At 51.3% G+C, this 17889-nt stretch overlaps 1 protein-coding gene across 3 annotated transcripts; it reads right to left on the reverse strand.

The window, feature by feature from the left end:
- Positions 1-888: 888 nt before the first annotated feature.
- ZNF8 (zinc finger protein 8) lies at positions 889-17707 on the reverse strand. Of its 3 annotated transcripts, XM_036833134.1 has the most exons (5): positions 17073-17406; positions 12865-12991; positions 12475-12570; positions 6531-7974; positions 889-4730 (listed from the first exon to the last, which is right to left on the reverse strand). In XM_036833134.1, exons 1-4 carry the CDS (start codon positions 17181-17183, stop codon positions 6578-6580), a joined length of 1731 nt encoding a protein of 576 aa, XP_036689029.1. In that variant the 5' UTR covers positions 17184-17406; the 3' UTR covers positions 889-4730; positions 6531-6577. The 3 variants fall into 3 exon arrangements, with proteins under 3 accessions (XP_036689029.1, XP_036689030.1, XP_036689028.1); XM_036833135.1 differs by lacking the exons at positions 889-4730; positions 17073-17406 and adding an exon at positions 17512-17707 and having other exon boundaries at positions 6300-7974; XM_036833133.1 differs by lacking the exon at positions 889-4730 and having other exon boundaries at positions 6300-7974.
- Positions 17708-17889: the final 182 nt, after the last annotated feature.

Genomic DNA, 17889 nt, shown 5'->3' on the forward strand with positions numbered 1-17889 from the left:
AAAAATAAAGATTAAATGCCTTCCTTCCTGGGACAGCAATGCCGGTCCTCCTTCAATAAGGCTCCCTTCCCAGGTGCCAAGGCCATGCTGACTCACTGTTTTTTGTTTGTTTGTTTAAATTTATGTTTTATTTATTTATTTTTGGCTTCGTTGCTGCACCCGGGCTTTCTCTAGTTGCGGCGAGCGGGAGCTACTCTTCGTTGCGGTGCGCAGCCTTCTCATTGCGGTGACTTCTCTTGTTGTGGAGCATGGGCTCTAGGCGCGCGGGCTTCAGTAGTTGTGGCTCACGGGCTCTAGAGCGCGGGCTTCAGTAGTTGTGGCTCATGGGCTTAGTTGCTCCACAGCATGTGCGATCTTCCCGGACCAGGGCTCGAACCCGTGTCCCCTGTATTGGCAGGCGGATTCTTAACCACTGCGCCACCAGGGAAGCCCCCTGACTCACTGTTGATCTGATTGGTTTTGTTTTTGTTTTTAGAAACCTTGAAGGAAGGTATCTTTGACTTCTCTGATGCTCTTTGTTCTGAGAAGATACAAAACTGCACTGAAAACCCTGCTTCAGTGGAGCAGTTCCTCAGAGTTATCTGAGAGGCTGTCTTCCAGGCTATAGTCCTCAGTTTGACTCAAATAAAACTTTCTTCTATTCCTACTATAGATTGGTTTATTGATGGGAAATGTATGTGCTACAACTAGCTTGCAGGAAACTTTATGGAGTCTAGGCTGTTTTACACTCAATTGGTCCTGTTAGCTCAACACACACGTGTGCATATATACAGAACAGGTGTGGCCAAGACACACAGTCATGGGGACATTTAACTGGGGGGAGACAGACAGTGAACAATGAAACAAATGAACAAACTTAGTTTAATTTGAAAGAATTAAGGTTTTGTTTAAATTTATTTTTTGAACTGGTAATACTTTTACATGTTTCAAAATTCCAAAAATATCAAAAGATATAGAGTGAAAATTATTCCTCATCCTTTTCCCCTCACTTCTCCTCCCCAAGAGCAAGTAGTATGGTAGTATGTTCACTCTGTACCCTTCAGATATAGTGTGTGTGTGTGTCTGTGCGTAAGCAATGGCTTTTTCTTTACACAAATGGAAACACACCATACAAACTGTTTTACACCTTTTCACTTAACAATCTTGGTGCTCTTTTCCACAGTTCATAAAGACAGCCCCCACTTTAAGGGCTGTGTAAAAGGCAGCCAGTTCACCATACATCACTTAGCCAGTTCCATGTGGCGGACACTGAGGTTGTTTCCAAACTTTCACTTTTGAGATCAATGCCACGGTTAAAACTACATACAAACAGTTTGCACGGGCACAAATATATCTGTGGGATTCATCACCGGCAACTGGCTTGCTGAGACAAAGTGTTTGTTTGTAATCTAGACAGCAACCAACAAAGTGCCCTTCACAGAGGCTGTATCAATTCATGCTCCTTCAGAAATGTGTATGAATCCCTCCTCCCCCTTTTGGCTAAAAGTCAAGGCTGGTAAGATGCTGGGTGGAGGTCACATTGTTACGATCCTCCTGAAAGGTAATTTAAAAAGCTACATGAAATCCATTTTCAGAGGAAAATGTTCAAGATAGAGTAAGAAGCACATGTTACAAGAGAAACAGAGGGATTCTAATTTTCTACACACAAGATAACTACACATAAATATTTTTGTTGTGTGCATAAGATTTAGTGTTCACTCTATGTATACACACATGTATATTTCAAGAAAAAATTACAAGGAAAATTAACAAAATCTTAAGGTAATGACCGTCTCTGGATGGTGGAAGTATGAGGAATTAAATTTTAAATAAACCTCCATACTTAACGTGTATTTTACTTTGTGCATTTTACAGGTTTTGCTACAAAGAATTTGCATTACTTTGACAAACTGATAAAACCATATATTTTCCCTAGTTTATAGTAATTTCCCCTGAGGAGTTTCTTATCTGACTTGGTTTCAAAGCATCTGTAAGGAAATCAGTAGGAATATGATGCCTAGAAAACGGGACCCGAAAAGAGAAATGGAAAATTCCCAAAGATCTGCAGTGCACGGGAGAGGGCGGCAAATGGCAACGGTGACAAGCTTGTTCCAGGCTTACCTGGTGAGGCCACTGTAGCCTCAGCCCACCCAGTGTCCACTCTGAGAACTGTGGAAACATGACCCTTCGGCAGCTGCCATTTTTCGGGCCAAGGCGGAGGGAACGGGGCAAATGCAGGCCTGGATTCCAAGCTGTCCAGAGCTGTGAAGTTACCGCGGGGTCTCCCCTCCTCAGAGCACACTGGTGGGGGGAGCATTCCGAGTCTGCACCCCACACCGCTGATGGGGCCGTGAGGAGGGAAAGTCAGAAGTGGGGAGGGCTCTGGTGGCCAGGCCACTTGGTGTCATGTCACTCCCCCTCTCGTGGCCATCCTGCACCAGTGGTGGCAGTGGGAATGGAACGGAATGAAAACGGCTGAGATGTTTAGAAGGTAAAACCAACAGGATATCTATCTTCTGGCTTGAGGGGTGGGGTGGCGGGTGGCAACCATCCCCGTGCAAGGGCCCAGGGAAGGAGGAACAGGTTTGGCCTGGAAAGTGGCCTTTCCCTCCAGGTAGGCTGTGTTCCGGGACTTCGCAGGACATCTAGGGGAACTGCCCAGCAGCAAGCAGGTGCTGTTCTAGCCTGAAGCTCAGAGACCAAGACGTGGGCGTGAGCAGCACAAAGCCATGGGTGTGGACGAGGACATCTGGGAGTGAGCGGCGCACGCAAGGGGCCTCGGGGACCACACCCCAGGGACCCCAACATTTAAGAGGGGAGGGGAGGGGAGGGCAAGAAGCCCCTCGAGAGGTAGAGGGGATCTGGAAGAGTGGCGTGTTCCAGAATGCCAGGGGACCGAGCATTATAGGGAAGGGGGCCTGGCCGGCAGGCTGAACAATCCAGGGGATGAAGAGGCGGAGCCGCGAGGCGGTGGCGGCATCTGATCAGGAAGTGGGGAGCACGAGCGACTCCTCCAAGAAGAGGCTGGAGGAGGAGGGCTGAGGGCGCTGCCAGCTGCCTATCCACTACCCGCTTCCCGAGACCTTCCTCTGGTGCAGTCTCAGCCACAGAGGTTAGAGAAGCTGAACACTAGCTTTCCAAGCGCCCTCGTCGTTAGGCGGCGCCCTGTGGCCCAGGCTTGGCCAATGAGACATAAGGAGCACCGGCTGGAAGCTTCGGGGAAAGGCTTTTCTTTGAAACCTCAGTGGAGAGATGAGCACAGGCCTGCCCTTCCCCCGTCCTGCAGTCCTGACTGTGGACGCAAGTGCTGAGGCTGCAGCAGTCTCCCTGCGATGAGGAGGGATGGGGTGGGAGAGAAGACACCGCCTGTGACGTAGCTGAGGCCCTGAGGACGCAGCATGATCTGTTTAAGCCGCTGTTAACCGGATGCCGACTTCAAGTGCTGCCTCCTAAGCTGTGCGAGCTGGCCATGGCTGCTTTGGTCCTGTGCCTCATTTTCCTTGTACGTAAAATGGCACCGCCTCACAGAACTGTGAGGCACTGCCTGTCTGAAAACACAGCTTTTCTGAGCCATGAAAATAGGTTATTTGCTAAGAATGAAGTGGCAGGTGGTGCAGGCTAAGCCATGAGGACAGAGGTGTTGTGACAGGGAGAGCTGACAAGGGAAGTCCGTGAGGACAAGCCCAGAGGACAGGTGAGCGCAGAGAAGCAAACGCGCGGCTTCGAGGGCTCTTGTGGAGCCCTGGAGACGAGCAGGGAGGCTGGCTCTGAGCGTCCTGGAGGCCAGCTCTGCCGGGATGGAGACCCCGCTGCTGGGACACCCACAGCCCCCAAAGAACAGAAACGGACAGGAGCAAGTTCTGACGGGGTCCTGACACTCAGCCGTCACGTCTCGGCAGTGAGAGTCCTGGTGCTGTCATTCTGACGGAGGTCTCAGAACTGCCGCTGTGTCCTTCCACGATACTTCTTCCATTCCGCTTGACGCTCTGCCAATCCAAACATTCCTTCTGGGATATTGTTAGGAACAATTTCCACAAGCTGAGATGTGCCATGACCAGTTTTCCTTCCTTCCAATTTCTGATGTTTATGGTTTGTGTTTAACTTCACTAGAACTCAGCTGCAGTGGGAACAGCAAACAAACAAAAAGAGGCAACCGTGCTGTATAACTGGAGCAACGACATAGTGTCCCGGTGGGATGGGCATTTTGCTCTTTCAGTGTAGGTTAGAAAGTAGCAGGTTTAAATCCTGGTTTTTACATCCTTTCTGCTATGAGATACCAAGGATCACATCTCGAACACAATGTTCTTCTTTATGTCAAGAACAGCATAGACAAAGGTCACAAGGCTTTGCTTTCCTGAGGAGTAAAGTTGGAGGAACGCAAAAAGATGATCCAGATGAAGTTTCCAATTGTGGACATGAAAATGGTCATGTTAGAATGTTCTGCATCGCATACAAATAAACCACTTTCTCAGACGTCTCTCTCTCCTGGGCATTGACAGCTGAAAGGTCTTCCGAAGGTCTTCCAGCAGAGACCCCAGCAAGATGGGGAGCCGTGCTTGAGATGGGGCAGACGAACTTTGAGAACAGAACAGTGAGTCACACCATTCACACAGCCCCTCATCAGCACAGCCTGGTGACTTGACGCCAAATCAGAAGTCACTCCACCAGGCCAAGGAGGGTCTGATGGGCAGGCTTGGGATGGGGACAAAATTTAGGTTATCTTGTTGTTTGTTTCCCCCAACATATAAAGACTAAAAAGAAAAAGAAAGAAGGGAGACCTATAGATTAAAAGAGACCTAAGAAAATATTAAGCAAATGCACTGTGTGATTTTTGTTTAGATCATAATTAGAACAAACCAAATAGAAAACAAAACAAAATTTATGAGGCAACCAGGACCATCTGAACACTAGACATTTAATAATATATTGAGGAATTACTGTTATTTCTGTTTAGATGTGAAAATGGTAATATAGTTTTACTCGAGATTTAATGAAATTAATCATTTTTCCTGCTTCATCACAGACATTCTTAAATGAAACCAACATTTTTTTTTTCCTTTACTGAAATGCCGGGGAAGGAAAAATATGAACAATGACCTTGGGACCACTTCCTTGATTCCCACTCAGGCTCTGGCAATTTTACCCACTGTTGCTTTTGCACTATCAGTGCAAACATCAACTTGGTGAAAAAGGCAAATGATGCCTCAGAATGATTATGAAAATGGTTTCTGTCAGCATGGGCTAACATGATTTTATATACATATTTAAAAGTCCATGCTTTTTAGAGATATCCAGAAAAATGGATGAAATGACAAGATTTCTGGGGCTGATGTAAAAAATAATCCCGTGGCAGGGCAGGGGTGCAGTGAAAATGTATTATCCACGTTTTACATGGAATGTCCAAAATAAAATGCTAAAATTTAGATTACTCAGAAAAATAAGTGGATTCTTTTCCTTCATACCAACTACGAATGCTACAAAACAGTGAAAAAAAATTACTAAAAAACATGTTGTGCACATGCTCATGATATCACTTGCTAAAATCAAATGTATAGGATTGTTAATACAGCCCCTGATCAATCCAATTTACAGAGTCTGGGGGAAATCGGCTCTTGTGCTGGGCATGGTTTCTCCACCTCAGGGCCATGTGATTCTTTGCTGAGGGGCTGTCTGGGGCTTTATAGGATGTTCAGCAGCACCCCTGGCCTCCCCTACTGGATGCCAGGGGCACCCCTCCCTTCCGCCAGTCATGACAACCAAAATTCGTCCAGACATCATCAAGTGTCTCCTGGGGAACAAAAGCACTCTGAGTGAGAACCTCCATCATAGGCCACACTGCTGTTCTAAGGCGATGGTTTCCAGCGGGAGCTGTGACACCCCCAGGGAACGCTGTGGAATTTCACGGGGGCTCCTCTGACACTTGATTTGGGCATGAGTGTGGCTGCCACGTATGCTCTAATGACTCTGAAGTGCAGAACTGGCCCCCAGGGACCGTGTATGTATGTGTGAAACCACCTGTCTGTAATGTATGAATTGAGACCCTGGGTCGACTCCACGTACAAACCAATTAACTCCTGCAAGTTTAAATGTTACACATAAACCTTCCAGAAATGCACTCGCATTTTGTTCTGTTCAAACCTTTTCCAAGAGTTAGTCACCACTTTGGGAAATCACACCCACACAGGAATGCCTCTCGTAATGTTTCCATGGTCAACACTACACCCCGTGTACCGGACGGCAACAGGCAATGCCCCAGGTCTCCGGGCACAATGGCCACAAGGTCACAGGGAGAGATACCACCAACTCAGCACACGTTACCCTACTGTAAATTACTTTCGCTTTAATTATCCTTTACAAAATGGGGGCACGTATGGATTTTTCAACATTACACGTGTGTGGGTTACATTACCTGTGAATTCATTTCAGGGTACTGGGCTTGACAGATTGGAGAACCACTGATCTCAGGTGTTTGGGAAGCGTCATTTCCTTAGGAAATCAGAGGGCATTTCTACCCCAGTCCCCCTTCCATAAATACACCTTGTAGGACTTACCACATTTTTGTACCTGTGGTTCAAAAGTCATCCGCAGAGTTTCTCCCCTAGGTGGATTCTCTGATGTCAAACAACACGGACGTGCCCACAGAAGGCTCTTCCACCCCAATAACGTGCACTGGGTTTTTCTCTTGCATGATTTCGTGGATGTCAAACAGGGCCAGTGCCCTGCCTGCGGGCTGCCCTGCCTTCGTCCCGGCCCCGGGGCTCTCGCCCGTGGGCCCGAGCTGGTGCCGCCCGAGGTGCGGGCTCCGGCCGCAGGGCTGCGGGCGCCGCCGGCCCCGGCCTCGGGGCTCCTCCCTGGTGTGCGTTATCTGGTGTCGGATGAGGTGCGAGCTCTGCGTGAAACACTTGCCGCACTGGCCGCACCTGAAGGGCCTGTCGCTGCGGGGAGCCCCCTCCCCAGGGGTCAGGGGCTCCGGCCACGCCGCCGTGGGCTCGAAGGCCAGCCTCTGGCGGCAGTCGTAGGGGCCCTCGCCGGCGTGCTTGCGCTGGTGCTGCGCCAGGGACGAGCTGTGCCGGAAGCCCTTGCCGCAGCGGCTGCACTCGTAGGGTCTCTCGGCCGTGTGCGTCCTCAGATGCAGGAACAGGCACGTGGTACGCGAGAAGGCCTTGCCGCACACGCTGCAGGTGAACGGCTTCTCCCCGGTGTGCGTGCGCCGGTGGCGGCCCAGGGACGAGTTCTGGTTGAAGGCCCGCCCGCAGTCCTGGCACGCGTAGGGCTTCTCCCCGGTGTGGATCCTCCGGTGCACCGTGAGGTGCGTGCTGTGGCAGAACGACTTGCCGCAGTCCGCGCACTTGTAGGGCTTGTGGCCCGTGTGGATGCGCTCGTGCTGCACCAGCGAGGAGTTCTGGCTGAAGGCCTTGCCGCACTCCTTGCACGCGTACGGCCGCTCACCCGTGTGGATCCTCCGGTGCACCGTGAGGTGCGCGTTGTGGTTGAAGGACTTGCCGCAGTCCGCGCACTTGTAGGGTTTGTCCGGCACCTGGCTGCGCGCAGGCTCGGGTTCTGGTTCCAGAACCGCCTGACCAGAAGAGTTGCTGCGGTCACTGTTGTCACGGGGCTGTCCTCCCGAGGAGCCCATCCGCTCACCGGCTGGACTCGGGTTCTGCTGCGAGCTTGTAAGCCCTGAGTCGGGAGCACACAAACACTCTGTCCTGGAAGTCTCTGCGAGGGGATTTGGGTTTGGACGCAGGGCACAGTTTTCCCCAAGTCTGAGACTTTCGTGGCTTCCATCTTGAACCAGTGCTTCCTTGAGGCTGAATTCCAATTGCCTCAAATTACCCTGGTCCTTCTCGGGCCCCTGTACCCGGCCCTCACGTTCCCAGTCTTCCCCCGGTGTAGCGGGACATGGAGCCTCCCCCAGGAAGCCTTCCCGCCCCTTCTCCTCAGGAAGGCCCTGCTCCTGGGGCGGTGCTCGGCCCTCAGGTCCAGGCTCCCAGCCTGAAAGAAAACCCAAGAGCTGTGAGGGGCTGGTGGACACACCCTGGGCCTGTGACCTAACCTCTTGCCCCACCTCTCAATTCTGCTCTCACATTGACCCCAGTGCCCTGTCTGCAAACACAGCTTCACTCATTCATCCTTTCAACAAAAACTTCTTGAGCACCTGCCATGGGCCAGATATTGGCCTAGATCAGGAGATGGCCAACTGTAGCCCCCAAGCGACCGATGCTTTTTATGTTTTTAAAGGGCTGTAGGAAAAAAATATGTGACAGAGATGGGCGGGATTCTGAAGCTGTCCGTGGCTGTTCAGGCAGTCATCCAGGTACTGCTATCAAGGGAGTTTGCAGGTGACACGAAGTTTACTCATCAGCTGACCTTAAACCTCAAAATAGGGGGATGACGCTGGATTAGCTGGCTGGGCCCAAAGCAATCCCCTCAAGCTTTAAAAGCAGAAGGAGGAAAAAAAAAAAAAAAAAAAAGCAGAAGGAGGTAGAAGGGAGAGGCTGGCTGGGCAGGGGGTATGAGCCAGGGAATGCGGGTGCCTCTCAAAGCTGACGGAAGCTCTCGGCTGAGTCTGCAAGGAAACAGGAACTTCAGTCCTGTGACCGCAGGGAACTGGATCCTGCCTGTGTCTAGATGCGGATTCTTCCTGTGCCTCCCAGTAAGTCAGAACCCCCACCCCCAGCCCGCCGACGCCTTGCCTTTGGCCTCGTGGGCCCCAGAGCAGATAAACCAGTCAGGTCTGACAGAACTGGGAGATAATAAACGTATGTTGTCTTAAGCCATGTTTGTGGCAATCTGTTTCAGTAGTGACAGAAAACAAACACTGCAACTGCAAGTTGCCCGCAAAGCCTAAAATATCTACCGTCTGGCCCTAGATGCTGGGGACAAGGCAGTGACCCTCCGGAGCTGGGGAGGCAGACACTGAACAAAGCGCAGAAGAAGCAGGCTTGGGTGGGGAACGAGTAGCTCAGTACAGAAAACCCAGGTGTGACAGGCCAGATCCCCAAGCGCAGGTGCCCTCTTGTCTGAGGACACCCTGGAGGAGAGGAACCTGGCCTGCGGATCCTCCAGAATCGCCCCTCACGCAGGCAAGGCGTGAAGTGGCGGTGGAACAACTTACCACACACTCACCCCTACAACAGCACACGCCTACTCTCTGGAAGGCAGAGTCTAGAGCCAGAGTCGGCAGGGCTGTGCCCCCTCTGGAGACTGCAGGAATGGGTTTCCTGGCTATTTCCGGCGTCTAGAGGCGCCCACGTTCCTTGGCCCTTGCCCTCGCCTCCAGAGCCAGCAGCGGAGCGCCTGCCAACCCCTCTCTGACGTCACCTGTCCTCTCCCCGCCTCTCTCACTAGAGGACTGCTGTGACTGCCATGGGCTGGCCCAATAATCCAACGGACGGGCGCTGGGCGTCAGGACGTGGACATCCTTGGGGGCCAGGCTCCCTGCTCACCCCAGCCCTCTCCAACCTCCTCACCTGCTGGAATCCTGTCCACAGCACACTCTATGTGTTCATTCACTTAGGGTCCATCTCACCACACCAGAATGTCCACAGCCAGTTCCTAGAGCTGACAGGGAGCAGGTTCTCCAAAATACACGCTTCAGATGCGAGGCAGTGAGGGAGCATTGGCCGGGGGACAGGTGCCGCAGGAGCCGAGCCTGGCCAGGCAGCAGGCGCCTGTCTCGCTCACCTCCAGCCCCCCAAACCGGACTCCATGCACAGTACCCAGAGGGTACTTAACAAAAACACCGGCCAGCCCACGAGAAAACTCTACAGGAAGGTTTCCAGCAGCACTTTTCACAAGAGCCAAAAAGTGGCAACAACCCAAATATCCGTAAGTGTGGTCCATCCATATAATGGGATACGATTCAGCCATGGAAAGGAATGAAGTACTGACATACGCTACAACATGACTGAACCCTGAAAACAAGATGTTCACTGAAAGAAGCTAGACACATACAAACTATTAGGTATTAAAATAAGCTACAAGGATATATTGTATTGATACAACACAGGGAATTTAGCCAATATTTTATAATAACTGTAAGTGGGGTACAGCCTTTAAAAATTGTGAATCAGTATATTGTACACCTGTAGCTTATATAATATCGTACATCAACTATATTTCAATAAAAAAATAAAAAATAAAACAAAACAAACACAAACAGAAAAAAAGAAAAAGCTGGACACCAAAGGCCACATATTGTAAGATTCCATTTAAATGGAATATCCAGAATATGCAAATCCATGGACAGAAAGTGGATTAGTGTTGCCGGAGGCTGGGAGGGATGAGGTGATAGAGTGACTGCCTTTGATATTGTCATTTAATGAGAAATATGTATTTGGTCTTCATCTCTGGTCCCCGGCACACAGCTCCTAAAAGCCTTGGGATTTCCTTAGTGAGAGGGGTCAGGAGTGTCTTTTCTTAATTGTAATAAGTCCCCCTCAACCATATGAGTTTATGCTAACGAGGTGACTCTTGGTGGGCCCCTGGACAGCTTCAGGATGGGGAGCTTCAGCCCCTCTCCCCTGACATCTGTCTGTTCATTTGTATCCTTTATATTATCATTTACAAAAAACAGTAAATGTAAGCAGTGTTTCCCTGAGGTCTGTGAGTTGTTACAGCACATTACTGAACCTGAGGGGGCCGTGGGGACTCCTGATTTACAGCCAGTCGGTCAGAAGTATGGGAGGCCCTGACTTGTGGCCAGTGTCTGAAGTGGGGGCAGGCTTATGGGACTGAGTCCTTAAGCCGTGGGGTCTGCACCAGCTCCACGGAGACAGCGTCAGAATTGGACTGAATCGTTGGGACACGCGGCTAGTGTCTGGAGGGGTGGAGAACTGGTTGTTGATGTGGAAACCCCACACGTTTGGTGCCAGGAGTGTTCTGTGGGTAAAAACCAACCATGGTACTGCTAATGGGCGACTTCTGGGCAGCAGAAATGTTCTGGAACTAGACACTGCCGATGGAGGCACAACCTGTGAATACGCTCAAAACCATGGAATCGCACACCTTACATGGGTGAATTTTATGGCATGCTTGGGACCTGGCAGCTGGAAGGGGGCTGGCCTGATGGGAGTAAGTTCAGGGCCTGGGGGTGAAGGCCAGCATTCGGGGCTGGAAGACGTCAGACAGGCTCCGTGGCCTCAGAGGAGACAGGGTACTTGTCAGTCCTGCCCCCGGGGGATGGGCCACACCCTATTGTGGAGGTACCGGGGCTTCCCTACAGATGGTGTCAGAGGCTTCCAGGTGGGAGGCTGGGCTGCAGGTACAGCTGGTTAGGTATCCCATGGCCAGAGCCCACTTCTTTCAGAAAGCAGTCAGGGTACCAACGCACCAGCCCCAGGGAAGGGATGGATAAGCCAGTGATGACAATCTAGACTCCCTCCTTCCAGCTTCCCTAACAGCTGGGGTGACCCCCTCCTGACCAAGGAGACCTCAATGGACAACATCTGGAATTCTGATAAAAGGGGACAAATGTGATTGGCGCCATTCTTCCCAGCTCCTCCTGCCCCTGTCTGGAGCACAGATGTGACGGCCAAAGCTGCTGCAGCCACGCTGAGCCCCAAGGAAACGCCAGGAGAATCAGAACCATCAGCCCTGGCATTCCTGGAATGCCAAGCCAGCACCAGCAATGGCCACCCCTGGGTTCCTGCTTCGTGAGAAAAATGCTACTCTCTTGCTCTGAGGTGCTCTAGCCCAGTTGTCAGGTATTTATGGCTGAACACCTTTTCCCGAGAGAACAGAAGGGTGTAGGGAAGAGGTTCACAGACTGTGGACGTGCAAGAATGAAACGGAGAGGATGAAGGGCAAGTTCACACATCAGAAACGATCCTGTGGTAAGGGCACGCTGGGAAGGTTGCTGAGAGAGGGAAGAAGTGGTGCGTTCTGACCCCTCGAGGAGAGGCGGGAGGTCTCTGAGCTCAGCGAAAGGGGAGCACGGGTGAGGAGGCCTCAGAGCACCGGGAGCCCTCCAGGCAGGGGACGGGAGGACAGGCCCAGACTGCCCGTGCAGGAAAGAGCTACAGGGCCGGCCCCAGGCTGCCATCCTAAGAGGGCCAGCTTTCAAGGCTGGTCTTTGGCTGGGTCTGGGAACTTGGAGTTGGGGAGGGTTGCCACAGACCTAACTGGTCAGAGAGGCTCACTGTGCCCAAGCTCTGCGACAACAATACGGTTTAGGGCGAACACATGCTTCCTCCTGGGAGCCTGGAGTCTCGGTCTGTGCCAGGTGGGGGGTGCCCACGTGACCAGCCCCCAGTACACCCCCTGGCACAGAGCCTATAGTGAGAGGCTCCCCGGCACCCAACACTTCTCCCCTGTTGCCACAACTCACTGCACGTCCAGGGAGGCATTCTGAAGCTCCCTCTGGACTCGGCCCCACTGGCCTCTTCCCTTTGCTGACTTTCCTCTGTATCCTTTCTCGGGGACCCCGACACACCACCCCTTCCAAGCAGCACAACTGCTCCTGTTAGGGGTTCCCACTTGGCGGGTTCTCACCTGGACAGCAGCCCTGAGCAGTTCCTCTCTCTGCCACCCATAGCTCAGCCCCTCGCTCCAGCTGGGAGATGACTTCGGGTTTGGGAAGCTCAGGCCCTGGAAACAGAGGAAGACAAAGGAGGTGGGAGCCTGCTCCGGAGAAAAAGAACCAGCCCAGGCTCCAGCCCTAGACTCCTGACCATCAGGACATGGGGGCGCCTCATGAGTTTTTGCATTGGGACAGAAAAGGGCAGACACCCTCCCACCCGCATGTCCCACAGGAAATGAGAATTCAAGGTCTCTGATCCCTAGCCCAGGTCAAGTCCTCACACCAGAGGCCCTATGACCCATAACCCATGAAGAATAAGTCACCACAGGAATCTGATTGTCAGCTTGGGAAGTGGGCCTCACCCACAGAGAGCAGGTGCCCGAAGGTCTCCAGCATCACGTCACGGTACAGGGTCCTCTGGGCAGGGCCCAGTTGCCCCCACTCCTCCTGGGTGAAGTCCACAGCTACGTCCCGGAAAGTCACCGGCTCCTGAAACATCACACACACTCTCAATCAGCCGGACTGTCCTCATCAACGTGCTCGGGAAGAGGAGGAGGAGAGGGGAAGGTGAAGACAAGCAGGCCAGTGTCCAGAGAGGGCACATTCTGAGCGATGCAAGTCAGGTTTCACTGGGCACCTACTGGGCTGCCTCATGTGGGGGTGGGCTGTATGGCGAGGACATGAGAAAGTATCCAGGCAAGATCAAAGCCAACCACAGCTGACCTACAACTGATCTCAGACAGGTGCCGGTGCCGACAGAGACCAGTGTAAACTGCTGACTTGCAGATTTGTGGGCTAAAGAAATGACTACTGTTCTAATCCACTAAATTTTGGGATAGTCTGTTGTGCAGCAACAACTAACTGACACACTAAGAAATCCTCAGATTCAAAGCAAGGCTTATCATCCTCCCTGAAAAGAGGGATGTGCAGCTGAGGTCAGAAACTCGCTGGCCTTGAGAGACTGGGCAGGCTCACAAGTGACTAAAGTGGGCCCACGTAAGAGCTTACGAGGGTTTAACCTATAAGAGGTGACACGGGAAGTGATGAGTAATATGTGTGACCTGTCTGAAGGGGTGGCTGGGACTCAGAATCAGTTGACTGTGGGGAAACACAGGCCCCATGTGGTCAGAATTCCCAATCTCTGGTGAGAAGCTGAAAATTCGGTCACATTTTATGAAGTGAAAACTTTAAATTTTGGTAAGTTTATGCAATGTGTTTAAAATGTTTCCCACAAATGAAACCCTTCTGTGGGCTGGCTGTGGCCATGATTAAAAGCTGGATCAAAGGCTTGGCTCTGCCATTTCCTTGAGAGGCAGAGAGCAGGTACCCACCTTTGCCTCCTTGTTTCCTTGCCTACAAAGAATCACTCCTTGGGAGCTGTGATAGGGATTAAGTGGCTGTAAAACACTTCTTACAGGACAACTGGATAGCCACATGCAAAAGAATAAAGTTGGTCCCCTACCTCACACCATATATAAAATTGAACTCAAAATGGATCAAAGACATAAATGTAAGAGCTAAAACTATTAAATTCTTAGAAGAAGGGACTTCCCTGGTGGTCCAGTGGGTAAGACTGTGCTTCCAATGCGGGGGGCCCAGGTTCGATCCCTGGTCCAGGAACTAGATCCTGCATGCATGCCGCAACTAAGAAGTCCACATGCCGCAACTAAAGATCCCGCATGCTGCAACAAAGATCCCACGTGCTGCAGCTAACACCCGGTGCAGCCTAAATAAATAAATAAATATTTTTTAAAAAAATTCTTTGAGGAAAACATAGTGCTAAATCTTTATAACTTTGTATTTGGCAAAGGATTCTTAGATATACAGCAAAAGCACCAGCAATAAATAAAAAATAAGTAAAATGGACTTCATCAAAATTAAAAACTTCTGTGTTCCAAAGGACATTATGAAGCAAGTGAAAAGACACCCATATGACGGGAGATGATAACAGCAAATCATATATCTGATAAGTGACTTGTACCCACAAGATATAAAGAACTCTTAAAACTCAATAATGAAGACAATCCAATTGAAATGGGCATAGGATCTATATAGGTATTTCTTCAAGAAGATATAAAAGAATATACAAATAGCTAATAAACACATGAAAAGACGCTCAACATCATTCACCACCAGGGAAATGCAAGTCAAAATCACATACCAAATACTTCAATTTTAAAATTGTATTTTCTTTTAAGGAAAACACAGTCAGATTTAAAAATATTAAAGATATTAAAGAAATATAGTACAGGTGGCATATGGCTCTGACAAAAATTGTGCAGCAAATATGCAGAACCCTTTGGTTGGGAACGGAGGTCTCCGCTCCTGTCCTCATATCCTCACCTCCCACTAAGAAGGTCCTCCAATCCTGACAACATGCTCCCTGTGCCTCCTGCCCCCACCCACACCACCTAACCTGCATGGGGTACCAGTGACAGCCCAGCCACCAGGTCTTCAGACCCTCGCAAACCTCCTCCTCCTCTGCACTGTTGGGTCCTGGAGGGATGGGCTTTGTCAGACCCCTTCCTCCCCTCTCACCCAGTGCCTTAGTTAGCTCTCAGTGTCTCTCCTACCCCCACCCCCGAGATGCCTGAATGTTTTTCTCAAACCCATGCCATTCCTGCTTAAAACACTTGAATGGTTCCTTTCCATCTTTGGATACAGGACGACCCTTTTAGCCTGGCTATGGTTGGCTGAAAAACGGCCCCCAAAGGTATCTGGGTCCTAGTTCTTGGAACATGTGAACGTTACCATAAATGGCAAAAGGGACTTTGTGGACGTGATTAAGGATTTTAAAAATAGGGAGATTATCCTGGATTATCCAGGAGGTCCCTAAATTCAATCACAAATGTTCTTCTGAAGGGAAGGCAGAGGGAGATTTAACTACACAAGGCAGAAGACAACGTGACCACTAAAGCAAATGCTATGCTGCTGGCTTTGAAGATGGACAAAGGGCTACAAGCCAAAAAATGCAAGGTCTACAGCTCTAACAGCTGGAAAGGGCAAGGAAACAGATTCTACCCTAGAGCCTTGACAGGAAGGGCAGATCTGCCCACATGTTGATCACAGCCCAGTGAAGGTGATTTCAGACTTCTAACCTCCAAAACTCTAAGAACAAATGTATATATTTTAAGCCACCACATTTGTAGTAATGTTATGGCAGCCAGAGGACGCTAATACACTGGACCTCAAAGCCCTCCACTTCTGGTCCTCGCCTCCTGTGGTGGCTGGCCTCCAAGATGGCCCCCAAGGATCCCCAGCCCTTTGTAGCCCCCTCCTATACGAGCAAGCTTGACTTACGTAACCAACAGGATATAGTAGAGTGTGAATTCTGACCCCAGGTCATAAGACACCGTAGCTGCCACATAGCTCCCTCCTGGATCGCTCACTTTGTGGGAAGCTAGGTGCCATGTTGTGAGGCCGCCCAGGCAGCTCCGCAGAGAGGCCCACGTGAGAAGAACAGAGGGCTCCTGCCTGTCATGTGACGAAGCCACCCTGGAGGTGGATCCTCCAGACCCAGTCAAGTCTCAGGTGACAGCAGTCCAGGCTGACACCTTGACTGCCATGAGCCCAAGCCAAAACCACCAGCTAAGTCATTCCAGGATTCCTATCATCAGAAACTGAGATAATATTTATTGTTGTTTTAGGCCACTACGTTTTTCATTATTTGTTACACAGCAACCGATAATGAACACACTTTCTCTTAAGCCTCTCACTGCTGACAAAGACTCTCTCCTTGACCAAACTTTAGTCTGGCTCCTCACAACCCTCTTCCCAACTAAGCTTTGACTTCTGGGCTTCTGTGTCCGTTTCTGCATCACTCAGTTTTACCAAAAATCCACTGATTTAGCTAGAATCCCACCCTCCATATCTGATCACTCTTGATATCTTTTCAAAGTCCTCATCCCCCACAATCCTCCAGATAACATCCCCTCATTTGGGTGCTTCAGCAATAATCCTGTTTTAGGTCACTTTAGCAAGAATTACCCCCGCCCCCCCCCCCACTATAAATACCCACTTTTCCCTGTTGTATTCGGAATAGAGCCCAGTTCTATACTGAAGTCTCTTTCCCCCTATTGCAACAGTTCCCAAATAAAATCTGTTTTTACTGCTTTAACTACTGTCCAGCTCTGGTATTCTTTGACACTGCTCACTCCCTGCCATCCACAGCAAAAGCAAACTAAAGCGTGGCTGCATTTCCTGCCAATCTGCAACAACACGTCTCTGAACACATGCACACCTAGGATTGTCAAGAGTCTCACTCTGCACACCAAATGCGAAATAAATGCAAACCCCCGCAGACAACAACAAAAAGACAGAAAGTCTGTAATTTCAAAGACCCGGAGCTTCAGGAATTATGAATTTCTTTTGGTTCCTGCTACGTGGAGTCAGCACTACATGGAGAACAGAGGCCACTTTGTCTAGAAAGGCTGGAGCTTTGAATCAGGCGCCTTCCCAGACGGCCCTGCAAGCAGACTAGCCTGTACTGCAGTCCCCCACAGCCCCGCAGGGGTCAGACCCGGTGGTCGCTCCCGCCCCATTAACGCGGTGTGTGGTCACCTGTCCTCACCCCAGAGGCTGAACCCGGCCGCGGGCCAGGGGGTTCGGGCAGCGGGGCTCTGGGTGGGTGTCGGTTGTCTCCGCATGTTGAAGCATCTCTACTCCAGTTACTATTACCCATCCTCACGGTGGTCGGCCTTCGGGGCGGGGCCAGCCCGGTCCTCGGGAATGACCCCAAGTTCTAGGCCGGGACGGAAAGGCGGGAGGACTTGCGGAGCATGCGCACTCGGGGACTGGAAGGCCTGGGTTCGATTCCCGACGCCACCCCTCACCAGCTGGGCTAGTCGGGGCGCCCGACCTGGGCTTCAGTCTCCCCGTATGACCAGGGGATAACGCCCGACCCTGCTCACCGTGCGCTGCGAAGGGTAAAGGGTCAATATCTGAGGGAGATGCCCGGCCTGGGGCCCGCTGCCGTCGTTGTTATTGTTACTATTATTGTTCCGCCGTACCTGGAGCCGTTCCGCCGGCGGCCCCGTAGCCATCTCCAGTGCCTCCGCTTCCTCCTCGGGGTCCATCCTGGGCCGACAGGTCGAGGACAGGCGCCCGATGTGAACCTGAACCAGAGAGCCGCTCCCGCTACAGGGACCGCGGGACTCGCCGCCCGCCGGACAATGGCGGCCGCGCCGGCGACGCTGCAACTACAGCTCCCAGAAGGCTGTGCAGCGCGCTGCAGCCCCGGCCAATGAAAGCCTTCGTTCATCGAGCCTTCGACCAATGGGGGCTTCCTCTCGCTTGCCCTTCGGCCAATGGGGCCCCTCAGGCCGCCGCGCTGTGGGCCTAGGCGGGCGGGGGTCCAGCGCCAGTCGCTATGGTGTTGCGGACCCCGG

The sequence above is a fragment of the Balaenoptera musculus genome, chromosome 19 (genome assembly GCF_009873245.2).
Source record: "Balaenoptera musculus isolate JJ_BM4_2016_0621 chromosome 19, mBalMus1.pri.v3, whole genome shotgun sequence".
NCBI lineage: Eukaryota > Metazoa > Chordata > Mammalia > Artiodactyla > Balaenopteridae > Balaenoptera > Balaenoptera musculus.

Excerpts from the sequence above, each read along its gene's own strand:
- ZNF8 (XM_036833134.1), bottom strand. The coding sequence starts at position 17,183 with ATGGGTAATAGTAACTGGAGTAGAGATGCTTCAACATGCGGAGACAAC. Across the intron at positions 12,571-12,864 it reads CGGGCACCTGCTCTCTGTGG|GGCCTGAGCTTCCCAAACCC; the intron begins GTGAGGCCCACT and ends CTCTGTTTCCAG. Across the intron at positions 7,975-12,474 it reads TGCTCAGGGCTGCTGTCCAG|GCTGGGAGCCTGGACCTGAG; the intron begins GTGAGAACCCGC and ends GTTTTCTTTCAG.